The 24,533-nt window shown below is 56.0% G+C and overlaps 2 protein-coding genes across 2 annotated transcripts in view; one reads left to right on the top strand and one right to left on the bottom strand.

Annotated features, from left to right (window-relative positions):
• KCNC1 (potassium voltage-gated channel subfamily C member 1) overlaps positions 1–19,994 on the top strand; it is a gene marked incomplete at both ends in the record, with an annotated part of 39,538 nt that extends 19,544 nt beyond the window's left edge. The window contains 3 exons of the mRNA XM_079788156.1: positions 10,000–10,933; positions 17,737–17,925; positions 19,930–19,994. Coding sequence (XP_079644282.1) covers positions 10,000–10,933; positions 17,737–17,925; positions 19,930–19,994 — 1,188 coding nt within the window. The remainder of the gene's footprint in view (positions 1–9,999; positions 10,934–17,736; positions 17,926–19,929) is intronic.
• Positions 19,995–20,451: 457 nt separating this feature from the next.
• The window catches only part of SERGEF (secretion regulating guanine nucleotide exchange factor), a 194,489-nt gene continuing 190,407 nt past the window's right edge, over positions 20,452–24,533 (bottom strand). Inside the window, exon 12 of the mRNA XM_079786935.1 lies at positions 20,452–23,302. Within this exon, the coding sequence (XP_079643061.1) occupies positions 23,295–23,302 (8 nt within the window). The 3' untranslated portion in view covers positions 20,452–23,294. The remainder of the gene's footprint in view (positions 23,303–24,533) is intronic.

Raw genomic sequence — 24,533 nt, 5'->3', positions numbered from 1 at the left:
GAGGTTGACTTAAGGAATAAAAGCATGTCTCTAGAGCTGTCTAAAGACAGAACAAGTGGCCTCAGGAGCTCCTCTCACTGGTGGTCACCAACAGAGACATCAGCCTCAGGGGTACCATAGCGGGGATTATTGACCTGCCCCATATATACCCCATATGGGATGCCTTCCTACTCACTTCCTGACCTGGGAATCTCAGTCCCCTATTCCTTATCCCAAATAGTGGCACAAAAAATGTGTGAGGCCCATGAAACACACCTATAACAGAACCCTTAGAAATGAAGAAGAAAAGAAGAAAAAGCAAGAATAATAGAGAAGAAATAATGATACCCCAAACCCGGGTAAAAGATTAGTCCAGAGTTGAGCACCAAATTTAGTTGAGCTCCCTGGCAAGGAAATACGAAGGGTTCCATAACTCATCAGACAAGTCCACCCAGAGACACACACCATTCTAAGTCATGAACCAGAAGAGCAATCTCCTGTGTGGAATACTAGTATTTCTCCGAGTTTAAAATGTTATGGGCCCTGGCCTGTGTGTACAGTGGTTAGAGCGGTCATCCCATGCACCAAAGGGTTGTGGGTTTGGTTTCCGGTCAGGGCACATACCCAGGTTGCGAATTCGATCCCTGGTCTGGACATATATAGGAGGCGACTGATCGATGTTTCTCTCTCACATCAATGTTTCTCTCTCTCCCTCTCCCCTCCTCTCTCTCTAGAATCAATGAAAAAAACAAAAAAACCCACACCATATCTCTAGTGAGGATATTTAAAAATAATGTTAAAAATGCTGAGGGGGCAAAGATGCTGTGTTTGGATTTTTGTAGAGGGAAACTTTGGCTCAACTCCTGGAATCCCAGTGTGAATCTCACTGTGCAAGGGAACTGGCACCCCTGAGTTTCTCTTGCCCCAGGATTCTGCCCTGGATCTGGAAAGTTTCTAGACACCCGCCTGCTCCTCCAGGCCCCTCAGTAATGTCTTCCTTCCTGGAGTCTATTATCATTGTCCTCATTTTAAGAATAAAGGGACTGAGTCTCCAAGATGTTAACTTGCCTGCAATCATAAGCTGGTGCAAAGCTGGGATTCGAACTCGGGTCTCTGAGGCCAAGCCCAGGACTCTTCCCTTCCACTGTGCTGCCTGCTCCCCAGCCCCTAATGTTGTCTCAGGATAATGAGGTACGTCGTGCCTCAGAGCTGCCTGGCACTGGGTCTCATCTGGTCCCGATCCCAAGTGCCAGGATGTGGCTGGTGGCACCAGAGCCACCGAGGGTGCGGATTAAAGGTAAATTCTGGTCCCTCCCACCACTACTGAACCCCAGACTCTGGGTGTGGGGCCAAGGAATATGCATTTGAATTTCCACTCAGCTGCTCTCTCTCCCAGCACCCTGCCTCCTTCATGCCCCACCAAACTGCTCCAGGGAGGGCCTCTCCCTCCCTGCCTTCTCTTTCACCTTCCTGGGGGCCTGGGCTTAGCTCTCACCAAGTTCTCCTTGTTGCTAAACCCAGAGACTTCTCTGACCTTATCCCATGGGGTCTTTCAGAGGCTGCCCCTCAGGGAACACCCCTCCCCTTGTCCCCCAGGACCAGGGCTTGCTTTCTAGGGCCGACTGGTCACCGTGCTGCTCAGCCAGGCCCAGGCAGGAGCCACTGGGCTCATGCTCACTCAGGCCACTTGGGCTGAGCAGGGGCGGGCGGAGGCTCTCTGAAGGACAGTCGTGCTGTTTGTGATGTGGGGGCACATCTGCCCCCGCCCCAGGTGCTCCCAGCTCCGCGGTTCCCATTCGTGACTAAGATTCTAGGCTCTCCTGCAGGTGAGGCACTCTGATCCCAAGCTCTCCGTTTTGATGGGAGAGGACCGGGTGGGAGGCCCACTGGAGGTCAGCGTGGGAGGTTTGCGTGGGGACTGAAACAATGTGTTTGAATAGCTCCTCCCTATTTTCCATGTATTATTTCATTTCATCATCTCAGCTCCTGGGAGGCAGGGAATCCTATCCCACCTCCTCCCTATCAAGGGATGAAGGCTCAGAAAGGGCCAGTGACTTGTCCAAGGTCACCAGCCGAGCCAGGCCCCCAAACTCGGGTTGGTCTGAACTCAGGGTCCCACCATTTCTGCTCCAGCTGCTGCCTCCTTTGCCAAGAGGGACTCAAGCTGCTTCAGACCTGGGGTCTAGAAGGCAGACGGGACCTGGAGAGCGGAGAGGTCTGGGAGGGCGTTTTAAGCAAAGGCTCCGTGGCCGTAATGGAAGGGAGCCCCATGCTAGAGCCCAGCACAGATGCTTCCGGAGAACCTGGCTCTCCTCCCCGCTCCACCTGAGAGCTCTGTGACCTTGGCCGGGTCCCTCCCCTCGCTGTGCCTCCCTTTCTCCATGCCTGCCACAAGGGGCGGCTTTTGGACCAGAAACCTCTGAGGGCCTCCTCTCTCTCCCCCTCCATCTCTCCTCCATCTCTCTATCTCTCCTCCATCTCTCCTCCATCTCTCCATCTCTCCTCCATCTCTCCATCTCTCCTCCATCTCTCCTCCATCTCTCTATCTCAATGTTCTGTGTTTCTAATGACCATGTGTTCACAAGTTTAAGGTACCACCGATTTAAGACATGCCATGAGTCAAATAACAGCATGTTGGGGAAATGGGAAGAAATACTGTTTTTCAGATGTGCACATTTTATGACATATTTGCATTTCCACAATGTGCACCTTGGAATGAAGCAACGTGGGGACCTCTGCAGCCCTTTCTGGGCATGCCCTGGGTCTAGTGTCGTGAGAATGAATTCATGGATTCAGTGAAGTGGGTTCTTACCTCTTGGGGAGTCCGGGCTCCTTGCACATGGCTCGAGTCAGGTCACATAAGCGGGTGACATGCCTTCACCAGGTACACACCTACTCCACATTTACACACTGCCTCCCCTTCCCGCCAGCACTCTCCCAGCACACAGACTTTCCCAAACAGGCGCCCACACAGCCATGTTCCCCGCACACACTCACACCCTCCAGCTCCCACCCTCCGCGTAGCACCACGGGAGCTCCTGCCACCCACTGCTCCCTGCGCTGGGTGCCAAGAGGGAGGACTCGTGAGAAGGAATGGGGGCCAGGACCTGGACACCCGGATGGCGTGCTCAGGACCCAGCCAGGCTGCCGGGAGTTGATGGTGGGGGCGTTTATTGATGGCCCAAAAAGGGACCCGACCTCAAAGTGCCCCCTTCCCTTTTCTCCCCTCCTCCTAACTCTCAACCAGCCCCACACGCTGTGGGCACGCCCAGTGCAAGGAAGCACAGACGAGTCTAATTCGGTTTCCAAACTCAACTCAACTGACAATTTATTTAGGCCAATTGGCCATCCCGCCTGCTCTGCATCACTGACTCCACGCAGATTGACTCAAATGCTGCACACCCCCGCTGGGCAGGTTTAATTAGACGGAAAATCTGACCTGGAGCCTCTGGGGGCCTGGGGCCTGGAGCCCAGCCAGGGCTCCCCGACTAGCCCCACTGCCTGAAACCTCACCGAGTTTCAGAATCCTCAGCAGGGACCGAATCCAATTCTCACTTTGCCAGGGATGACCCTGAGGCCCAGAGAGGGGCGTTAACTCGCCAAAGTCACCGGGCGAGAGCGCGGCCAGACCAGGACGTTGCTCCCTCTACCGCCTTGTTTCTGGAATAAACTGCGAGAACACAGGTCCCCACCGCGAACCCCTGCACAGTTCTGAAAAGCTAGTACAATTTTTTAAAGATGACTGTGGCATAAATAATTTATAAATGAAAGTCATAGCACATATTGGTCATTTTAATAGATAGTAAATTGCCTTTCTGATTTATGGTTTCAAGGGTGGGGCTGTGTTAAAAATAACTTGGTGATTTATAAAACATCTTCTTAAGTCAACAGATCGTTAGTAGGTTTGTTTGACTTTACAGCCAACAGCCTCACCACCCTGGTTACTATAGAAATGGGATGCCTTGCTTCGTTGCCATGGCTACACTTTCTAGAACACAATTGGTGGGTCTCTCATGGTTTGTGATTTGGTTCTGGGGCGGGCGGGCGCGGGGGGGGGGGGGCGGGTGGAGCCAGAAACTACCGGCATTATCGGGAGATCTTGCCGATACTGTCTTGAAATTTCACAGGGTGGTCGCTGAGGTGACCAGGCTGGGTGACAGTTACCCCTGGGCTGCTGGGCAAAGCTCCCTGTGTGCTCCCTCACCAGCTAGCAGCCCAGGAGGGACTGGCCTCACAGCTGGCCTGGATCCTGGCTGTGGGGGCACAGATGCTGCAGGGGTGGGCTGGGGAAAGGAGACAAGGTCTGGTGGGTGGCGGGAAATCAGGAAGCCTGTGGATGATGGGCAGGCCCTAGGGATGGAGCTGGCACCATCAGATCAGGGAGGGAGGCAGAGGCGAGGCGGGCTGGAGAGACAGACACTGAGTCAGTCAGACCCCTGGGGTTGCAGTGGGCAGAGGAGGGGCCAGCTGAGTGGCAATGCCGGGGTCTGTGGTATCTGTAGTGGGTGCGCTGGGTGGTGACCACTTCTGCATCCTCCGTGTGCTCTGAGTGTACACGCGCGAGTGCTGTGTGGGGCTTGCAGGGTGTGCACCCTGCAGTGCAGCACCTGGGTGTGTATGTTTGGTGTGTGGCGATATGTTTCAGCATGCTCCATGGGCCCTGTGTTCTGTGTGTGTGTGTGTGTGTGTGTGTGTGTGTGTCTGTGTGTGTGTGCGGGACACTGTGCTGTAGTTTGTGTGGCCACATGCACAGTGGATGTGCTTAGGTAATGGGCGAGGTGTGTACGCTGGGCAGTTGTGTGCCTGTGGTCTGTGAGTGACTGTTCCATGTCCTCTGGGTGACTGGGATTGGGAGGCAGACAGCTCACATGGGGTGCAGCCCTGCCCTTGCCTGCAGCCCCTACAGGGAGTGACAGCCCAGACTTGCTGCCCTGGGTCTGCTAGGCAGAGGTTCCCTCCCTGCTAGGGGTCCGCTGATCCTAGATCCTCCCCTCCCCTCCCCTCCCCTCCCCTCCCCTCCCCTCCCCTCCCCTCCCCTCCCCTCCCCTCCCCTTAAACTCTCCCCGCCTCCCTCTGGCTGAGCTTCTTGAACAAGTTGAAGTCATCTTCCACCCGCCTTCTGAGTCTTCAAGGAAGTGGGCCAGGTGGGGATGCAGGCTAAACCATCCAAGGCTGCTGTCAGCATCGATTCCCCGAGCAAGGTGTGGCTGCACGCCAGCCCCTGGGGCTGCTCTAGCCCCAGGCACTACCCAGTCCTGGGCAAAGCAGCCCATGAGCCATCCAGGCGTGGTTGGGCTCTAACCTGTGGGTCCAGGCATCCCGGCTCTCTCGTCACTGGAGATGGGCATAGCCTGCCCTCAAATAGTCTGGGCTGTGGGTGCCAGCCTTCAAGATGAACCATTCAGACATGTTCAGGGTCAACTCCCCAGTGCACAGGGCTGTGTTTCTAGCCCCAAGAGCTGTGGTCACTCTAGTGGTGGAAAGAGCTTAGGCTCCGGAGCTAGATCCATTCTGGTCCAAGCCTCTGCTTCACCCCTAGCTTTCAACACTTGGTCCTTGAACCTCTCTGTACCTGGGTTTGCTTTTTGGCGCAATGGAGCACGGCCACCTGTCTGACCAGGGGTGTGAGGATTAAGGTACAGAATAGGCCCTTAGCTTGGGCAGCGTCCTCCTCTCTCCTTCCTGCGCTCCGCTTCCCTGAGGCTGGACAGAAGGAAGCCGGGGACTCAGCTGGATGTGAGCTCTTGCTCTGGCTGTGCACCGTGGCTGCCCTGCTAGTCTCTGGGCTTCAGAGAATGCGGTGGTCTGAGCAACCAGGGCACCTTCCTCCACAGCCGTCCTAAGAGCCCACTTGGACCCGGGTGTTGCTGGGGCTCTGCCTGTGACAAAGGAGCAGGTGCCGGCAGCTAAGGCCAGAAGGAAGGCCTCAGGGAGCCTAGGCGGGGAGGGAGGCCTGGCTTCCACCTCTGCCAGTTTCCCTGGGAAGAAGGCCTAGTGTCTGGCTCGAGGCCTGGCTGCTGCTGTCCACCCCATCCCCACTCCTTTGGCTCTGAGGCCCAGAGAGGAAGGAATCTAGACAGCATCTCCACTGATGGCTGAGAACCAAGCATGTTTTTCTATCCGAATTTTTTTTATAAGACTTGACCTCTTTCTGGGCCTCAGTTTCCCCATCAAGACCTGTCATGTGAGAGCAGCCAATGGGATGAAAGCTCTAGGGGTCTGTGGGGCACCTGGGAGTGAGAAGGCTCCTGGGACATCAGTGCCCGGTCTGGGCTGTTCCCATGAGCCTCCCTGAGCACCGATGAGCGGAGTTAGAGACAGGCTGGCTGTCTCCCAGGGGTGAATTTAGAGGCTCCTTGGGGAGTCCCTTCATTTGCTACCTCGTAAAAGGGTCTCAGCTGCAGTGAAGAGCCCCACCTGGAGAAGGTGCCACAGGAGAAAGGCTACTGACTGGGGTGCTGAAGGATGATGGGTTTTTCCAGAGAAAGATGGGCAGGAACACTCTGGTGGAAGGAACAACAAGTGTGGTGATGTGGAGATGGGGAGACACGGAGGTGTGGGGTCAGAAATGGCAGAGTTGCATCTGGCAAGAATGTGGGGTGCATGGAAGGAAGTCAGGGAGGCCAGGGAACAGAATCTCATGCCCGGCTGAGGAATTAGGGCTTTTCTCTGTGGGCAGCATGGGCAGGCAGCATGCAGAGCTGGGATCCCAGCCAGTCCCTCCCTCTGGTTTGGAGGCAGGACTGGTGGCCAAGACTGACGCCTAAAACCTGTTAGCGTTGATGGCAGTAGCACTGTGGAGAGGGAGTCACATATAAGCAGAGGGGACAGAGGAGGATGGATGTGGGTCAGATTAGGAGGGTGATGCCATGGATGGTGGGGCAGCAAGGAGAGGTGGCTCCTGCCTTCTGCCATCGCCCAGGATCGGGAGCCCACGGGTGCAATGGGCCCTACCTCTTGGCATCCCTCTCTCACAAAGGCCCGGGGAGAGGGTATGACTCGGGCATGACCTGCCCATGGGGAGTGTGGGCTGTGAATGCCAAGCTCCAAAATGGGGCCCTCCAGAGGGAACCTGGGACCAAATACCCAGCAGACAGGGATGTTTTAGCTCCAAGAGCGTTGGCAACTCTGGTGATGGGAAGTGCTGATAAACCTGGGTTGGAAGTGTACCTTTCAGGTGCTTCCACTTTGCTTCCCTGGTCCACCTCTGAGGTGAGCCAGGTCGGCACTGTCTGGACCAGGGGTCCTCAAACTTTTTAAACAGCGGGCCAGTTCACTGTCCCTCAGACAGTTGGAGGGCCGGACTATAGTTTAAAAAAACCCCACAAACTATGAACAAATTCCTATGCACACTGCACATATCTTATTTTGTTTAAAAAAACAAAATGGCAAAAACACCCGCATGTGGCCCGTGGGCCGTAGTTTGAGGACGCCTGGTCTGGACCCTCGCAGAGCTGTTTCTGGAGTTGGAAGACCTGGTTTAAGTCCCTATCCTGTCCCACCTTGTCCAAGCCTCACCACTTTATAGGGCTGAGGGGGCTCACCTTTCCAGTCCACAGCATTGTCTCTGTGAGTGTCCTTTACCCTCCGCTGGGCGAGGAGCTCCCTGAGGCCTGGGCTGGAATCCTCCCTGAGGGTTCCCCTCTGTGCTGGGCATAACCTGGCGCTTGATGAGGAAGGAAAGGAAGAAAGAATGGATGCATGCATGTTGGATGGAAGAGAGAAAGGGAGGAAAGGAAAGAAGGAATAGAAGGAGGGAGGGAGAGGGGAGGAGGGAAAAGGATGGATGATGTGTGGATGAAAGGGAGGGAGAGAGGATGGAAGGAAGGAAGGATAGTGGATGGAAGGGAGGGGGAAAGGAAGGAAGGAAAGATGGATAATGGGTAGACAAAAGGAAGGAAGGATAGGCGAACGGAAGAAGGGCGCATAGGGATCACCGTCTCTAGTAGTCTAAATCAAGTTTTTGAAAATTGCTCAATGCTCTAAGCCTACAGGACTATCGGCATCCCATAATGATTGCCTGGGGCAGATCTCTTCCTGTTTCTGGGCCACAGGCTTCCCCATCTGTAGCAAGTAGTGTCTTGGATCAGATAATCTAAAGGCTTCTCTATGCTGACATTCTGAAATGCTGACTTTGTCCCTTCCCCTTAAGCCTCCCCTTCCCCACCCAGAATGTGGCTTGGAAGGTCCACATAGTTCTGGGCTTCTAATCCCTTCCAGTTGGGTGCCAGGTCTCAGGGCCATGGTCAACCCAGACAGGGCTGTTCTGGGACTTCCAGTGTGCACCCTCCCCCCCCCAAAAAAAAACAGGTGGAGATGGACGTCAAAGCAAACTAAAGTAATTACTAGAAGCAGCATGGCTGCCTCCTGCTAAAGATACAGGGTGAGACCATGGCACTCCTATGAGGGCACCTCTGTGGACCAAAGGTGCCACCTATTCCAGCCTGTAGCCCAGGGCTGCCTCCGGCCATGGTCTGTCTTGACCAAGCGGAGAGAAGGAGAGTCCAGAGGGAAGGGGAGCAGCAGGAACATGCGGGCAAGTCTGACCTGCTGGGCCCCTGGAGGAGAGCTGACTGGCCAGGGTTCCACCCGCCCAGGGCAATGCCTAAGGAGGCCATGGTCTGTTAGAGTTCCGGGGGACCCACCTGGAGTCTGTAAGAAGAGACCTTGCCTGGAATTCAGTCTTGAGCAGGAGGGTTTGAAGCTCAGACAGCTACTTGATTCTCTTTCCTTGGATTCCCATGTCTGTTGCGGGCTCGAGAAGCTCAAGGGGTCATCATATGGGGCCACCAAACCAAACCAGAGGGTCTCCTGAACCTTTCTCCAGGGGGCTCAGGGCCAGAGCAGGTGGTTCTGGACAGACTGGGATATTCTGGCCATTTTCTTCTCACTAATGGGGTCTGAGAGAAGCAGGTACTCACATATGTTTGAAAAGCCCCAGCATCCCAATAGTTCCTTCCTCTCTCCCACCCACACCCCTACCCTGGGTCTGGCAGGCAGCAGGAAAAAAGCAGACCCTATGGTTTATGGTGCCTTTGAGAATACCTTGTCCATTTCACCTCCTGATGCCAGAACTGGCACAGTATCTCTGACAAATGATCATTTGGCCTCTATTTGAATACTTCCAAGGATGGGGAACTCACTTCCAGGTTGGGTATGTGAGTTTCTAGGAGAATAGAGGGAGCGGTTTAAAAAAATTCATCTAAGGCCCTGAGGCAAATAAACATCTTCTTTAGATCTAGATATCTTTAGATCTAGATAGGATAGAACCTGAAAGAGATTCCGTGAGTGAAGTACAGACGAAAGATGGGAGATGTGGCCAGATACCACCGTAGCTGCCCCCTCTCATTTCTTTGCCAACTTCAGCCCAGCAAGCTAGGTCATTTTTATTAGTCGGGGTGGCTAAAGGCTTTAACCAATCTCCCCACCCCAAACCACAGAGGCTTAACGAAATAGTATACTAGTATTTCCCACTCAAGTAATAGTTCAACGAGAGTATTTAGTGGTCTTTCTTCTCAGGGACCCAGGCTCCTTCCTCCTGGTGGCACTGTTGGAAGTAGGGGCAGGGAGGGAGAAGGGGGAAGAAAGAGCAAGGAAGATTGAATAGGAAGGGTTTATGAGCCAGACCTGGCATTAATGCATACCCCTTTCATTCACTGTCCACTGGCCTGAACTCAGTCACTTGACCCCATCTAACCCAAGGGAGTCTGGGAAATGTAGTCTAGCTGCACATCCAAGAGGAATGGAAACATGTTTGTGAAAACAAAGCAATCTTTTAACTCCCTGAGTGTCCTTACCCCGTGCCCTGCGGAAGGACAAGTGGCCTGTCAGCTTGGCCCGGTGTTGGCCGGGTCACTGTGCTGGCATCTTCCCTGGGTATGTGAGTTCCTAGGAGGATAGAGGGAGCGGTTAAAAAAAAAAGTCATCTACCATCTGACTGGACCCAACACAAAGGCACCCCACGTTTCTCTGCTCTGGGTGGGAGGGCCTGCCCTCTGACACTGTGTTTCTCCCCCACAGTATGTGGCCTTGGCCTCCCTCTTCTTCATCCTGGTCTCCATCACCACCTTCTGCCTGGAGACCCACGAGCGCTTCAACCCCATTGTGAACAAGACGGAGATCGAGAACGTGCGGAATGGCACGCAAGTGCGCTACTACCGGGAAGCAGAGACCGAGGCCTTCCTCACCTACATCGAGGGCGTCTGCGTGGTCTGGTTCACCTTCGAGTTCCTCATGCGTGTCGTCTTCTGCCCCAACAAGGTAGAGTTCATCAAGAACTCGCTCAACATCATTGACTTTGTGGCCATCCTCCCCTTCTACCTGGAGGTGGGCCTCAGCGGCCTGTCCTCTAAGGCCGCCAAGGACGTCCTGGGCTTCCTGCGCGTCGTCCGCTTCGTGCGGATCCTGCGCATCTTCAAGCTGACCCGGCATTTTGTGGGCCTGCGGGTCCTGGGCCACACGCTCCGCGCCAGCACCAACGAGTTCCTGCTGCTGATCATCTTCCTGGCCCTGGGTGTCCTGATCTTCGCCACCATGATCTACTACGCTGAGAGGATAGGGGCCCAGCCCAATGACCCCAGTGCCAGTGAGCACACCCACTTTAAGAACATCCCCATTGGCTTCTGGTGGGCCGTGGTCACCATGACAACACTGGGCTACGGAGACATGTACCCGCAGACGTGGTCCGGGATGCTGGTGGGAGCACTGTGTGCACTGGCGGGCGTGCTGACCATCGCCATGCCCGTGCCGGTCATCGTGAACAATTTCGGGATGTACTACTCCTTAGCCATGGCTAAGCAGAAACTACCAAAGAAAAAAAAGAAGCATATTCCACGGCCACCGCAGCTGGGATCTCCCAATTATTGTAAATCTGTCGTAAACTCTCCACACCACAGTACTCAGAGTGACACATGCCCGCTGGCCCAGGAAGAAATTTTAGAAATTAACAGAGCAGGTAGGAAACCTCTTAGAGGCATGTCGATCTGACCTTTCACCTCTGCCCCCTGTAGCGATGATTCCAGATTCAGTCAGACTGCTTCCTTAGTTCCATGGGCAACCCCGGACCCCCACACTCAATCTTGAGGTGTGGAGCCTGGGGGCCCAGGGAGATGCTGGGCAGCCAAGTTCACGAGGCGAGAGCCAGCTAGAGGAACCTCACTGGTGGCCCTGGGTAAGGAGCTTGACGTGCTGGTCTCATGAGGTTCTGAAGAGACGACATGGCCCTCGAGGTTGCTGAGGACTCTCTCAGCAGGAGCCCGGGAGCTGCTGCTCGGTGGGCAGGAGTCCAGCGTGAGTCTCTGACTCGGGCCACTGACCTGGCGTCCGGGCAGGGCGGGGGTGGGCGTGATTTGGAAATGGCAGACAGCTTCTGATTTGGTCTTTACACGGCTCCCTTCAGGCTGTGCAGACGGCACAGGTGGTGCATGGGATCTGGCAGGAGGGTCCCTGCAAAGGCAGTAGCAAGGATTCTCACCCCCAGCAGAGCCTGTCTCCATAGCCGAGTAGGATTCGTGCTCTGATTCCGGCTGCCTAGCTCCAGGTGTGTCCTAGGAGACGCCTCCAGCCCTCCGTAACGAGCTTACTTCCCCATAGCATGCCGAACCAACTCATCTTCTACCATCACTCTAGAGTTTAGCATTTATCTTTAGAAACTGTTGGAGTGACTCTAGCTTTCACGTTGTCTGTTTGGGTTGATGGTTGAGTGGGAGTTTCCGATGGTCTTCTGATGGAAGCGGCTGGTGAGCAAAGGATTAGAGGGGCCACCACCCCGGGCAGCTTAGGCGAAAGCGCTACAGATCAGCAACCACCTCCCACCGATGGTTCTCCCCACTTCCGACGGTAGGGACTGCAGCAGCAATACATGACACCCCAACCAGTGTACAACCACTTTCCCATGAATTCGGTGGGGGTCGGGGAGGGGGGAGGGGGAGGGGGGGCATGACACAATACTAGTCACCGTGGGATATATTCTAATATTCCATGGCTAGTGGTTCGTTATGGGACTATCTCAGTTTTATGAGAACCTGCACATAGCACATAAAGTTGATCACGGGGCTCTGGTCCGAAGATATAAAGCCCATAGTCTACCTCTACCCATGGAATACCATCGACTTATTCTGTGGACACAGGGATTTCAAGGGAATGGATGACCCAGAGAAGAAAACAGCAGTGAGTGAAGCACCGTGGGGGGAGGGGGCTGAATGAGTGATAGGTAGCATTTAGTTTATGAAGGACATCCTGGGTCCAAAGTCTGGCAGGAGGCTGCAGGCTAGCTCAGCCCTAGATGAGCAAGTTTCCCCCAGGTTGGGTGGTCTCCCCCAGCGTGTGATTGATTCTTTCTCCCTGCTGATGCTCTCTCGGCCCAACCACCCCATCCCGCTCACGATCTGGCTTCATTCCACAGCTGTGCTGCCCAGAGCAGTACCCCCAAGGCCCACGTCTCTGCTCAGCCCCTTCTCCTGTCCCCATACCTTTCCCCTTCCTGGGATCCCCGTAGGCACCTGAAAGGAACTTGGTTAGTGTCCTGGGCTGGGCCAGAGGGTGGCAGGGGTCTCAGGAGCTGGAATAGGGAGCCAGAGGGGAGCCGGGCTTCCCTGCCAAGGCATGGCTCCTGCCCCACCTCCCTGCTCTGGGTTAACTAGCTGTTTGACCTCAGGAGTCACCACCATGGCAAGGAAAGCTCCTGGGGCTCCAGGAGAGAGTCCAGGCTGGCCTAGCCCCCAGCTCTACTCCAGGCCCCTCAGGAAGAGCTGAGCCTGAGTGGCATCACCATGGTGCTCCTTGGCCCTTCTGTCAATCCTCCCCGACCCTGGATCTTTCCGGATCAGTGCCCCAAGCATGGGCGCCCAGGCCACCCTGACAAGAATCCCCAATTCACTCCAGTCAGGCACCGATTGTCCACATTCCTGACAATGCCAGTATTCTTCATGTGCTAAGCTCACGCACACACACACATGCATGCACGCACACACACACATGCATGCACACAGAGAGAGCAGACTGTGTGCTCTGACATGTACACCAGCCAGTCCAGGGACACAAGCCCTCTTCCCATGCTGCACCAGTCCTGGGAAGCCCATGCACTCCTGTTGGATCCCCCAGGCCCACAGCCATGGCCGTCCTGTTCCTGCAGCCTCTGGCCCTGGCCCCGGGCCTCAAGAACCCGGAGCTCTGGCAGGAGCAGTCTCTGTGGCTGAGAAGGTATTCTGGGCCCTCCCAAGCCTGTCCTCCGGAGCCCAGCTGCAGGGATCCTCCTCCTGCCTTTCCCCCTCCATCCCCACTTCGGATCTCCACTCCCTTCCCAAGGACTCCCTTCCCCTGCTGGTGCTGTTTTAATGTCCAGACCCATCCGCCCTGATTCTGAGACCCCCTCAGAGCTTCCCAGAACACCCCTTCCTCCAAAAGCTGGTATGTGAGACCCAGATTAACTGTCACTGAGAGGGGTGTGGTCCTTAGGTGTGTGTCCCCATTTCTGCCTCCCTGAGTCCCTTCCCATTCACCTCCTTTTCTGCTTTCAGCTATGCACCTGGATGGGTGAGGGGCTGGGGGTGCATTCATGAGTGAGTGGGGGAGGCCAGAGGAAAGGAAGGCAAATGTGGGTGGAGACCCGGCCCTGCAAGGATTGAGGGGGGTGAGATGCAGCACCCAAGGCCTTTCCAGCCTCACTCCACCCCCGGGGGGCAGTGGAGCGGCCTCAGGGGAACCCGGGCTTCTCCAATTCCTCTTTTAGAAGCTGGATTGGGGCCGAGTTCAGCATGCTGGTCTCTGAGGGCACCTCCCCTACCAGGGCAGGATCCCTGGGACTCCAGCAAGGCCTCCCAGTCCTGCCAGCAGCCCCTTCCCCTCCCCCCACCTCTGCTCTCTCCCCAAGCCTCAGGTCCCTTGTCTGTGAAGAATGATCTGGTCTTTTCCTCTGTACCATGGCTGGCATGGCCTCAGTGTTGGGGGGAATTGTCCTGGGGGGTTATAGGACCTTAAGGGGGGCTGCCAGGAGGTCACCCCACATCATCAGAGGCTGCCTGGGGCTGATAGCCCAGGAGAAGTTGCTCCTCTCCCAGAAAGGGGCTTCCCCGCCCCCCTCTGCAGCCAGGGGGCCCAGATCACTTGCTCACGTCCATTCACGTATGTCTTGTCCATCTCTGCTCCTGTGGGGTGGGTCAGTCCTCTGTGATGTGGTGTCCAGACTACGGGGTCCCGCCATAGGTGAGCAGGGGGGCTGGCATAGGGGAGGGGTGGTGGCCAGACCCCCTTTCCTGCCCACAGGCACACAGAGCTGCAGTGAGGCCCCAGCGAAGACCCTGCCCGGGCCCCATGGGAGCCCACTGCAGCCTCTGGGTCATCTGTGGGGTGGCCGTGGGAGGTTGTCCCCTGAGCAGCGAGTCCACAGTGCCCCTCTCCCGGCCCTCCCTCTCCCTGCTTGTCTGCAGAGAGGGCCGGGAGTGGTGCTAGCCCGGGGCAGGGAGAGTGACCACCGGGGCAGAGGTGACCAGGCAGGGTGGGCAGGGCCCCTCTGCATGAGCTGATCAAGTTTCTGCTCAGATACAGGGCCAGGGTGGGCCGCTGGGGTCCGTGTGGGGTCCGTGTGGCCCCCAAGTGGGCTAAGAGGGAAGGTTCGGAAAAATGACGCAACTCTGAGGGCCAGGCCTGGTGTTCTTTTCTGTGTTTTTCATATTCTCTCTTTTTCTCTCTCTCCACTAATCATGTTTCTCTCTTTTTCTCTCCTCGTTTTGTTGCATGACTTGTGCCGGTTCTCGTGACTGTACTCTGCTCCTGTCTCTCAGACTGTCCCCCGATAGCCTGGGACTTTTTCCCTGAGCCCCCTACTGGGCAGACCCCTTGGAGCTAAACCCAAGGAAATGCCCAGCAACCCCCCACCCTGCCCCAGCCCTGTGTGCGCCCCCGGCGCCCGCTGCTGGTCCGAACAGTAAGTACATCGGTGGTGCCTGGAGACCGGGGCGAAAAGCCAGCCCTGCAGGTGGAGGGCCCTGACACCGGGTTCTCCTTGCTCCAAAGTTTAAAAAAAAATGACCCTCTTGCGGACGCTCATCTATCTCAGCCCATTTCAAAGCCTGGAAACCATCTCTGCGAGCCGCTGCCCATGCTGCCATTTCATCATCGCAAGCCGCGGGTCTAGTGGGGCTGAGGGGCCCTGGGCCGGGGAGGCAGGTCTCCCCACCTTCTGAGGAGCAGGTGGGAACCGAGGCTCCTGGTGGCCATCTCATGCAAGGGCGGGTAAGGGCAGCAGGGTGGGGAATCTTAGAAGAGCTGACCCTCTGGCCTTCTTCGTGGGTTCCCCAGGTTTGGAGAGTTGGCCCCTCCTTGGTTTCTCTCTCTTCTAGCCACCCCTCTGGAGTTGGGGAGGGAGAATGCTCCCAGTTTCTGACAGCACCCCAAACTGCAGATAAGCCAACAGCCCAGGGAGGCTGGCTCCTTCACAGAACGAGACCTAAACACTCTCACCCAGTTATAGCCCCTCCTCAAAGTCATGGTTGAGAGAAGAAGCAGACCCAGATGTGTCCTGGGGTCCCTTCCGGGAAGGAAAGGTGCACAGCTCACCCACCCGGGGATCCCTGCTGGTTGCCCCTGCTCCCTTCCCTGCAGGGAAAACCAGCCCCAACTTTGGACCCTAAAGGCGGTGGGAGCTGGATGCTCCAGGGGCCTGGCGCTGGGGGGCAGAGCCATTGGGTGGGGACGCAGCACTCAGAGCCAGAGGAGTCTCGGGCGCCACCCTCCACCTTTGACCCACCCCTGGGCAAGAACGTAGGCTGTGGACACCTCCACTGACAGATGATGGCCCAGATGGAGACACTGCCTGGGAGGACTGGCTGTTTCCCCTTGAGGAAAATTTGTGCAGGGTACTATGGGCCCCGACTTTCACACCCTCCTCCCTTATATCTCCCCTCTTCCCCGCCCCCCACACCCTTCTCCCTCAGCCTAGAGACCCTTGGGGGGCAAGCCAGGTGCCAGCCAGAGTGGGAGGCAGGACCGGGCTTGTCTGTACGCACAGGTGTGTGCCCGCAGACACGCCCCAAGTGCTAGGCAGCCCCCCCAACCCCAGAGAGGCCCAGCCCCAGTCACGTGGTGTCAGGGTTACCTTGGTAACTGGCCCTTCTGGCTCAGCGTAAAGCGGGAAGCGAAGCCCCTGGGATCCGTGGAGAAACGCACTGTACGTGAACTGCTTTCCATCTTGTATGCAGACTTTTTTAAGTTCCAAAATTATGATGGGATTTTTTTTTTTGGATTTGCTTTACGAATAAACCTGATTGGTCCATTTCACTTTTGACTGACTGCCTCTTTGTAGTGACATGATGTGCACACGGCCGTGATCCTGCCCGCAGGCATACTGAGCGTGTGCCCGCGGAAGAGGATCACCTCTGCGTGTAGTGACATGATGTGAACAGGGTCAAATCGGGAGGAGACTGTCTCCAGCTTTCCTCCCTCTAGTCTTTCCAAGAGCCTCCCCTCCTGTGGTCCACTCACTGTGGGGTCTGTCTTCCCTGGAGGCTCTCACCCTAGAGGAAGTCTTTGAGAAAGCCAGGGTGTCCACTGTGGGGACTGAGTGGGCCCCACCCTGGCCAGGAAGATTCTGCTTTGAGAGCAGAGAGCGTGGGGCAGGCTCAGTCCCCAGGATGGTGGGTGGGGCAGAGGCCAGATAGCGCTACCTCCGCCAGCTCCAGAGGTGTCCATGGCGATGCTCCTGGACTTGGGAGAGGGTGCGCTCCCTACTCTGGCCACACTTTGCCCTCCCCCCGAAGTGTGCCCCCCAGACTTCCTCCCAGGTTCCTTCTCAGGCTACCACAGAGGCCAAGACTCGTCTTCCCACCTGAGTCCATCAGCTGCTGTTGTCTTGACACATCCATTTGCTCTGCTTTTCGGGGGATGCTGCTGAGAGGAGACAGAGGAATGGGAGCCCCTCCCGATTCATGGCCGCTGTCACTGCCTCATGCAAACATCCCTGTCGTGCCTGTGCGAGCTGACCAGGCCTGCTTGGTGTGGAGCGCAGTGGACGCCACTGGCTTGGTCTGTGTGGGCCTCAGAGCGGACTGAATGACCAGCCTAAGTCTTTGTGGAGGGTGGAGCGGATTGACTGGTCAGATTGGGACAAAGGAGGCTGTGTGGCCAAGCCTAGTCTGCATGGGGGGCAGGGCACACAGAGTGACCAGGTTAGATTCATACAGGGGGGCGGGCAGGGTATGTGATCAGAGGATGTGCGTGGTGGGCAGCGTGAAGTGAGTGAGCAGATGGGATCCAAATGGGGACTGAGGGAGAGGCGATGGATGGGGTCTGGATGGGGCTAGGGAAGCTTGAGCTGGATAAGGATGGGAGGCCGCTAAGCTCTGGTCAGCAGCAGAGGGGTCAGAAAAGGCTGCCTCTCTGGACTGCCGTGTTTCAGCATGTCTGTCTGTCTTCTCCCTGAGCTCTGTGTCTGGCCCTCTCTCCATGTCCGCATCCACACCATCTGTCTCACCGGCCCAGCCTTGGGCCCTGGGCCCAGCCCCCAGCACCGCGCTTGCTGGGCCCGCCAACTCATCTTTTTGCAAACTTTGAGCGAACCCAGGAGCCCCTCCTTCGCAGCAGTGTGGGCAGCCCCGCAGGCTGCCCGAATGAGCCGGAATCCCAGCCTCGTGCCTCCCTCCACGGCCCCTCACTCTTTGGTTCTCAGGGATGGGCTGCCCTTTGCCAATGCCCCACCTCCGGCCTGTCCCCCCCACTAAACAGTTTTCAGTGTCTCAATAGCTTCTGCTTATATGTTTGAAGATTCCAAACTGAATGGGGAGGTGGCGAAGGCCGCGCTGGCGAACGAAGACTGCCCCCACATAGACCAGGCCCTCACTCCCGATGAGGGCCTGCCCTTTACGCGCTCGGGCACCCGCGAGAGATACGGACCCTGCTTCCTCTTATCAACTGGGGAGTACACGTGCCCACCTGGTGGAGGAATGAGAAAGGGTATGTAGAGGAGGCTGGGGCACTGCATCAACCGGGCCGCCTCACCTCCCGCTCCTGCAGATGGGTGGGCGGGGTGGCGGGCGAGGGGCGCTGAGGGGCAGGCAGGCACACTGATGGGGGGCAGGGAGCAGCAGGAGCCCCCAGGGTCGGCCCCTCGGGATCTGACTTCCTCTCTCCTAAGTGGGATGTAGGCTGGCAGCGAGAACCTGAGGTCCAGGCAGCTGTGGTTTGGAATTAAAGATCAGTAGGTAAGGGATAGGAAGGGCTCGGGGACAGGCTGGCTGACTACGGGCCATGACCCTAAAAAGCAGAGGGGTACCCAGGGGTGCTGGGAGGAGCCTCGACTGCTCCAGGCTGCTCTGGCAGGCAGGTCAGACCCAAAAGGCAGAGTGACCTTCCCATCTAGCGGTTGAGGAGGGCAACGGATGGGCCCGGCCTGGCCAGGACCCTGTGGCCTTAGCCGCCCAAGATCCATGTTCTGGAAGAGGCATCCTTTAAAGAGAATCCGCAGACCGTTGGGAGGGGAACCATGAAGGAAAAGGTGGCTTCAGGCCTTGGGATTCCTTCTCAGGCTTGGGGTTGAAGCCAGTGTCCTTGCAGTCAGAATACTGCTAGTGACAGAATTTGCCAAGAGAAAGTTGTTAACATGGGACTCTGTGCAGCCCCTTCCATCCCCAACCCCGATTAGCCAGGCCCCGGGTGTGGTCAGCGCCCCCTTGTGGTTGGTGAAGGCTGAGCCCCGCGGAGGTCTCTGCTCAAGGACTCCTTCTACCGGGCCCTTATCTTAGGCTGACACCTGGGGAAGAGCTTGATTGAGCATGGGCTGGAGAGAGGTTGGGGCGGGGGCCCAGAGCACCCTAGCTCCAGGCTCCAGGCAGCGGCCCAGGGCCCAGAAGGCGGAGAAAGCCATCCTCAGCCCAGCGGACTGGCTGGCAGCTCGTGCCTGTCTGGGAGCACCTCACGCTCACTCATGTGGGATGCATGCTGACCAGGGTGAGAAGGCTGGGCCGCAGCGATAGTTGGCTTTTTAGAGCAACAGTTGCTGTAGCCTGTGGCCATTCGCAAGTGCTCCAGTATTCGAAGTGGTTCCACAATACACAGGGAGAAAAGGCAGAAATCGAAATAAAGGGCGACCCCAGACGAGGGGAGGCAGCCCACGTGGAGGTGGGAAGTGCTCTTGGTCACTGGTGCTTAGTGTGCCCACCTGATCCAGGCTGGTCCCTGCTTCCTTGCCCTGCCTGGAGGTCCCCTGGACCCCAGCGCGGCACAGCGCTCCCCGCATGGTGCTGCATGGCGGAGGGCTGACGGACTGGGAGTGGCGGGGGGGGGGGGGGGCGGCCCATCCTTGGCACCTTCCATGGATAGGCCCAATGCAGCTGGCTTTTCCCCCCTGGGGAGGCTCTAGAATGCAGGAGCAGGGGCAGGCCGGGGAGTGAGTGGGAAGCAGGTACCGTCCCAGGGGCTGTGCACTGCCTGGTAAAGGTCTCATGGGCTGCCCGCCTCCTCCACCCTGAGTGCTGGACCCACCTGTGTGGCCTAGGAGAGCAGAAAGGAGAGTCCCTTTGCTGCGCTTCCAGCAGCCCGGGGAGGGTGGGGCAGAGGGAGCCCTCTCTCCCTGTACCCACCCCAATCCCACAGAGGCCTGGGTGCCAGAGTCTTTGGGAGGCGCCAAGGGTGGAGTGGCCCCGCCCACACCCACCCAGCCCTGCTCTCGTGGAGTCAGGACGGCGGCCAAGGACTTGATTTCTCAGGATGATTCCAGGCCATAAGCCATGTGCAGAGTAAGAGAGGAGTTAGGGCCTCTCCCCGGTCCCCAGGAGGGAGAGGAAGAGGCGTGCTGGGCTGGCTCACTGCATGGGAAAACCAGGCCAGCTGGAGAAGAACCTGCCTGCCTCTGCATGCGGCTGTTCTGTCTTTCCTCCTCCTCCTTAAAAACTAAGTACCAAGCGGGATGGGAGAGCCAAGAAGAGACGCTCAAGTGTTAATTGTATTCTTTACATACAGATCTTTGCAAAGAAAGCCCTGTCATTGCTAAGTATATGCCGACAGAGGCTGTGAGAGTGACTTGACCAGGCGGCTTGGCCCAGGACACTGGTGGCTATTAAGCATCTGGGTGGACCTGCAGCCCCTCCTCACCCTCGGACAGAGTAAATGCACGCCATGCAGGTTTGCCGGACGAGTCCGAGTGGCCCAGGCATGGTACTAGGACGGACGTAGCTTTTTCTACGGCCAAATGGTAACTGACCGTAGAGAATTTCTTTTCCTTCTTTTCATTTTTTGAAAATTTTATTTTATTGGGGGAGGGGGGGTGGAGGGGTTCCTTAGCATGACTTGCATGAAGTAAAATAGAAAACCCAGCAAGCCAAACCCACCCACCCCCTGCAACTGTGTGATGACCCTAAACAACAACAACGAAGAAAAGAAAAACACAGAAGTCCTCTATTTTCTTTCAAAGCTCTTTACTTTTACACTCGTTGGAGCCAGACTGTAAGGGCGTTCGGTAGAAACCTGTACATTTCTGGGGAGGAGGGAGGGGAGGACGGGAACACATTGCTTCCCTTTTTTGTACATGAGATCGAGAGAAAGGGTTCCCGGAAGGGCAGTCGGTCAGTCATCCATCGGTCATATTGACCTCACCTTCATAATCATCTCTCACGTGGAAACTGAGAACTTTGCTCCAAATAGAAGTGTGGAAACTCGCACTGCCGCCTTCCTCCCTGTCTGGCATGCTTGTGACCCCGCGGACGTCGCCCGAGACCCCTGGCAGCGGCTAGTCTAGGTCGATTCTATCATCTCTTCCGGTGTGTAGATCCAGCGTGACCAACTTTCATAACAAATCGTTCCTAGTAAATAACCAACATCGTATGGATTTCCCACGTGTCTCTTTAGAGCACCGAAAGATCAGGACCACGGGAGGGGCGGCCCTCCTCCTTAACTAAGGCACAACCTGGCATTGTATGCACTTTAGTACTTCAGAGTAAAAACTGCATGCCCAATGTTATGCAAAGCGATTCTAGCATGAAATAAATTTTGTATCATGGTTTCTGTATAGTCTAAAGCAGATTTGTTTTCCTGAAGCAATGGGAGGTTTGCAGAGACACACGTCTGCATCTCGAATAAATATAGTATTTTCCCAAAAGACACAGAGGACAGTAACTTGGCTTTGGTCTGATTCTAAAATTAGTGGCGGGGGGGTGGGGGGGGGAAGAATGATATTTTTGAAAAACACATGCTTGAGTTGGAAAAAAAGAAATGCAACGCCTCGAGCTCTGGCTGCAGCTCGCAACATTTCCTGGAAAGAGAGCAATGCTGCTTTAGCTCAGCACCCTCCCTCCCCGGGCCCCGGCCCTCCGTAATAAAACGCTGACTTTCGAGATGAAGCACGGATCTGGGTTTTTATTGCCTCAGTCCGGGTGCCTTACCCTGCTGGCCCAGTCTGGTGGAGCATCCTATGCATACCCCTCCCTCAGCCTGGAGGTGTCTTGGAAGAGAGCGGAGCCCTCTCTTAGGGATCTTGATTTGCTTGGGTTGTTCACTTGGTTTTGGCTGAGGATAGAGTGGGGGGATAGGGTTTCAATTCTTTTCCCAGCAATTAGGGAATTCAGGAACGCTCCGGTGGAAAAGTTCCTAGCAGTCATGGTAGTCAACCTCTGACTACCATGGGGAGTGATCTGCCCAGGGCCACAAACAAGTGGGTGTCAGTCTCCCCTTGATTTCAGTTCCCTAGACATCTCCCAGCCTGAACCTGAGCCAACAATCACATGAGGTGGGGCCCAGTTTTTATCTAAGTTTTTTATCCCCTCTAAGCATTTGCTTTAACGCCCTGGTGCCCTGTGAGGCCTGGGAACCAAGGGCTGGGGGTCGGAGGGGTGGTGAGGACAGTAAGGCCTCTGCCCAGGGCTCCTGCAGCCAAAGGACTGGCAGGTCTACCCTGTGTGTGGAACAGCCATTCATAAGCATCAGGGCGGAGAAGCCAAGCAGCCTCAGCTGCTCAGGGCAGGTCACATGCCCTCTAGCTGGGCTCCCCCTGGAGGAAGTGCCTCTGGTGGACTCAGGTGGACTCAACACAAAGCCACTTGGAATGTGGGTTTTCAGGGACAAGGTAGCTAATGGGGAAAGGAGATCAACATACACTGAGCATCTGCTATGTGTGGGGCATCTGAGAAACCTGTCCGATGAGAGCCCACAGTAATTCAACATGCCCATTGTAGAGGCAAGAGAACAAGGCACAGTGTAACTGGCCCAGAGCCACAGAGCCAATGAATGATGAAGCCACACGTGGTCGGACTCCAGAGCTTGGGAATTGATAGGAACGCTAGAGTTGCTAGTCCCAAATCCCAGGACCCTCGGGACCTGGCCTCCTGCCCTCCTTCATGAAGTGCCATGGGTGTGACTGAGAGGCCACTTCACAAGCTCCGAGCTTTCCACACACATCTGACCACCTCACTCCCCTGCTTAGACACCCTGTTGCCCTAAGAATGCAGTTGGCTACCTTAAATTGGCTACCAAGGCCTCCTCTCCCAGCTCCCACTTGCCTCATGCTCTAGTCACTCTGACGCTCTGAACTTGCAGCCGGTACTCCTATGCACTATAGGATCTGGAACTCCCTCCCTCCAGCCCTCACCAGCACTTCCCAATCATGGGCTAAATCCCAATTTCCATTGATCACTAAGTGACCTCACTCAGAAGCAGTAGGTGTTCGGGGCCTGGGAGAGGGCTTTACTCTGAGCTCCAGGCCTGGATTCACCGTTCCCAAGCACAGACTCAAGCACTTTTGTCCTGATGGCCCACTGGGACCAAAGGTGGAGGGTGTGTCAAGATGGGGTACCTGCCCTCAGGAGGGGGAGTGTGTGTGGCAGGTTAGGAGGTGAACACCCCACTAACCATCATTCCGAGTCAAGACCCAAGACCTGTGAGCACACAACGGGGTCCCGCCTCTTCATTTTCCTTTCCTCCTCTCACATGGAGGAGTGTGAGGACTAATTTACTCAGTCTATCGGGAAAAATATAATTTCTAACAATGAATGGGTATTTTCTCACGTTGACTCCTGTGGTTCATTAGCTAACCAGGTGGATGATATTGACATGGCCTATGAAATGGTTATGTCATCCACAGCACAGTCATCAAATATGTGTAAGAAATAAGAACAGAAGATGGGTGGGGATGAGGGGGGTCATAGCTCCCACTATCTTAACCTGCCCACTCCATGGTGACCCTAAAGGCGTAGGGACAAGTTCATCACTGACATTTGATGGGCACTTCCTCTGTAGCAGGACCCGTCCTCGGAGAAAGGATTCCAGAATCCATCTACACCTGGTCCTGGCCCTTGAAGAGCTCGGGCTCTCTTAGGAAGGATGGGCTTGAACATCTACAGGTCTGAGAAAGAACAACAGGGATCAGAGGGTTCAGAAAATAATCTGGGAGACACTGTCAACAGCCCCTCACCCCTCCACCCCCGGAGTGCTCAGTCACCCACCAGATCCAGCCCATGGACCACCTTAGAGAAAGCCTGTCTGCTGCTACCAGGAGGGGGGAGATATCGGAACTGGCGGTGACGGGACAGTCTGTGGTGCCATTCGTCCTTCCATGTGGACTAACTGTGCCCTGCGTGCTTCCCAGAGGGTCTGACTCGGGCTCTGAGCGAGGGGCTGAGGCTCAGGCCGCTGCATCACCTGACCCTGTTTCAGGCTGGGAAGGTGCCCCGAGACACTTTCTTGTGCCCACAGGCCTCAGAAGAGGCATGAGGCTCAGCCTCAGAGGACATGGGACTGGGTTTCTTCCAGCAGGTGCTGAAAGAGGTAGGGGGAACTCGCACTGCCACGCTATGAGAGGGTGTGGCGGTTCCTCACGCGTGGAAACCCTGTCTCGAAGGTATGGACCTAAGCACCATCCCATGTGGGACGGCCCCCTGGCCTGTGAGTCAGATGCAGACCACCCAGCCTGTGGGTGCTGGCCAGTAATGGTGTGCTGGCTCCAGTATGGGCCATCAATCATGTCACCTCTGAGGGCTTGGTCACCTGGGAAAGACCAGCTCAGAGTGCACAGCGATGTCCTTCCTCCCATTCCAGAAGTGCTTGGGGCCCCACAGGCCTCACTGGCTCCAGGAGGTGGGGGACAAGGACTTTGCTGGCCCGGGCAGCAATGTTTCCAGGTACAGTGCTGGGAGCAGGGCTCCGTGCATTGGTGCTCAAGGCCAGCCAATGGTGTGGGTAGCCTGTAGGTTCAGGCCTGGGGGGCCGCAGGATTGTCCTCATCCCCACTCTCCTGAGCTGACCCACTCTTGTCCTAGGGCTACCTCTATCTGCCTCCCCTTGTCTAGGCCCTGAATGGGTCACCTCCCAATCAGGACCCAGGGCCAGGAGTAAGGTCTATGGTCTTGAGATGATAACTTCCCCTTTTTAAGCCTTCGTTTCTCCACATGAACAATGAAAATACTGGATAACATCAGTGGTTTTAAACTTTTCTCAAGGACTTTCTCAAGGACTCCTTGTCAAGTGAAATCTTACATGAAGTCTACTTAATATATAATATAGATTAAAATAAAGCTGCTGTGAATCAGGTGGAGGGTGGGGACCCGGACCTCTGTCCACTTGGCCTTTCTTTAGCA

The sequence above is a fragment of the Cnephaeus nilssonii genome (assembly GCF_951640355.1).
Source record: "Cnephaeus nilssonii genome assembly, chromosome: 13".
In the NCBI taxonomy this organism is placed as follows: Eukaryota; Metazoa; Chordata; class Mammalia; order Chiroptera; family Vespertilionidae; genus Cnephaeus; species Cnephaeus nilssonii.
The sequence above is the reverse complement of the archived record's forward strand: the minus strand, read 5'-3'. Positions and strand labels throughout refer to the sequence as shown.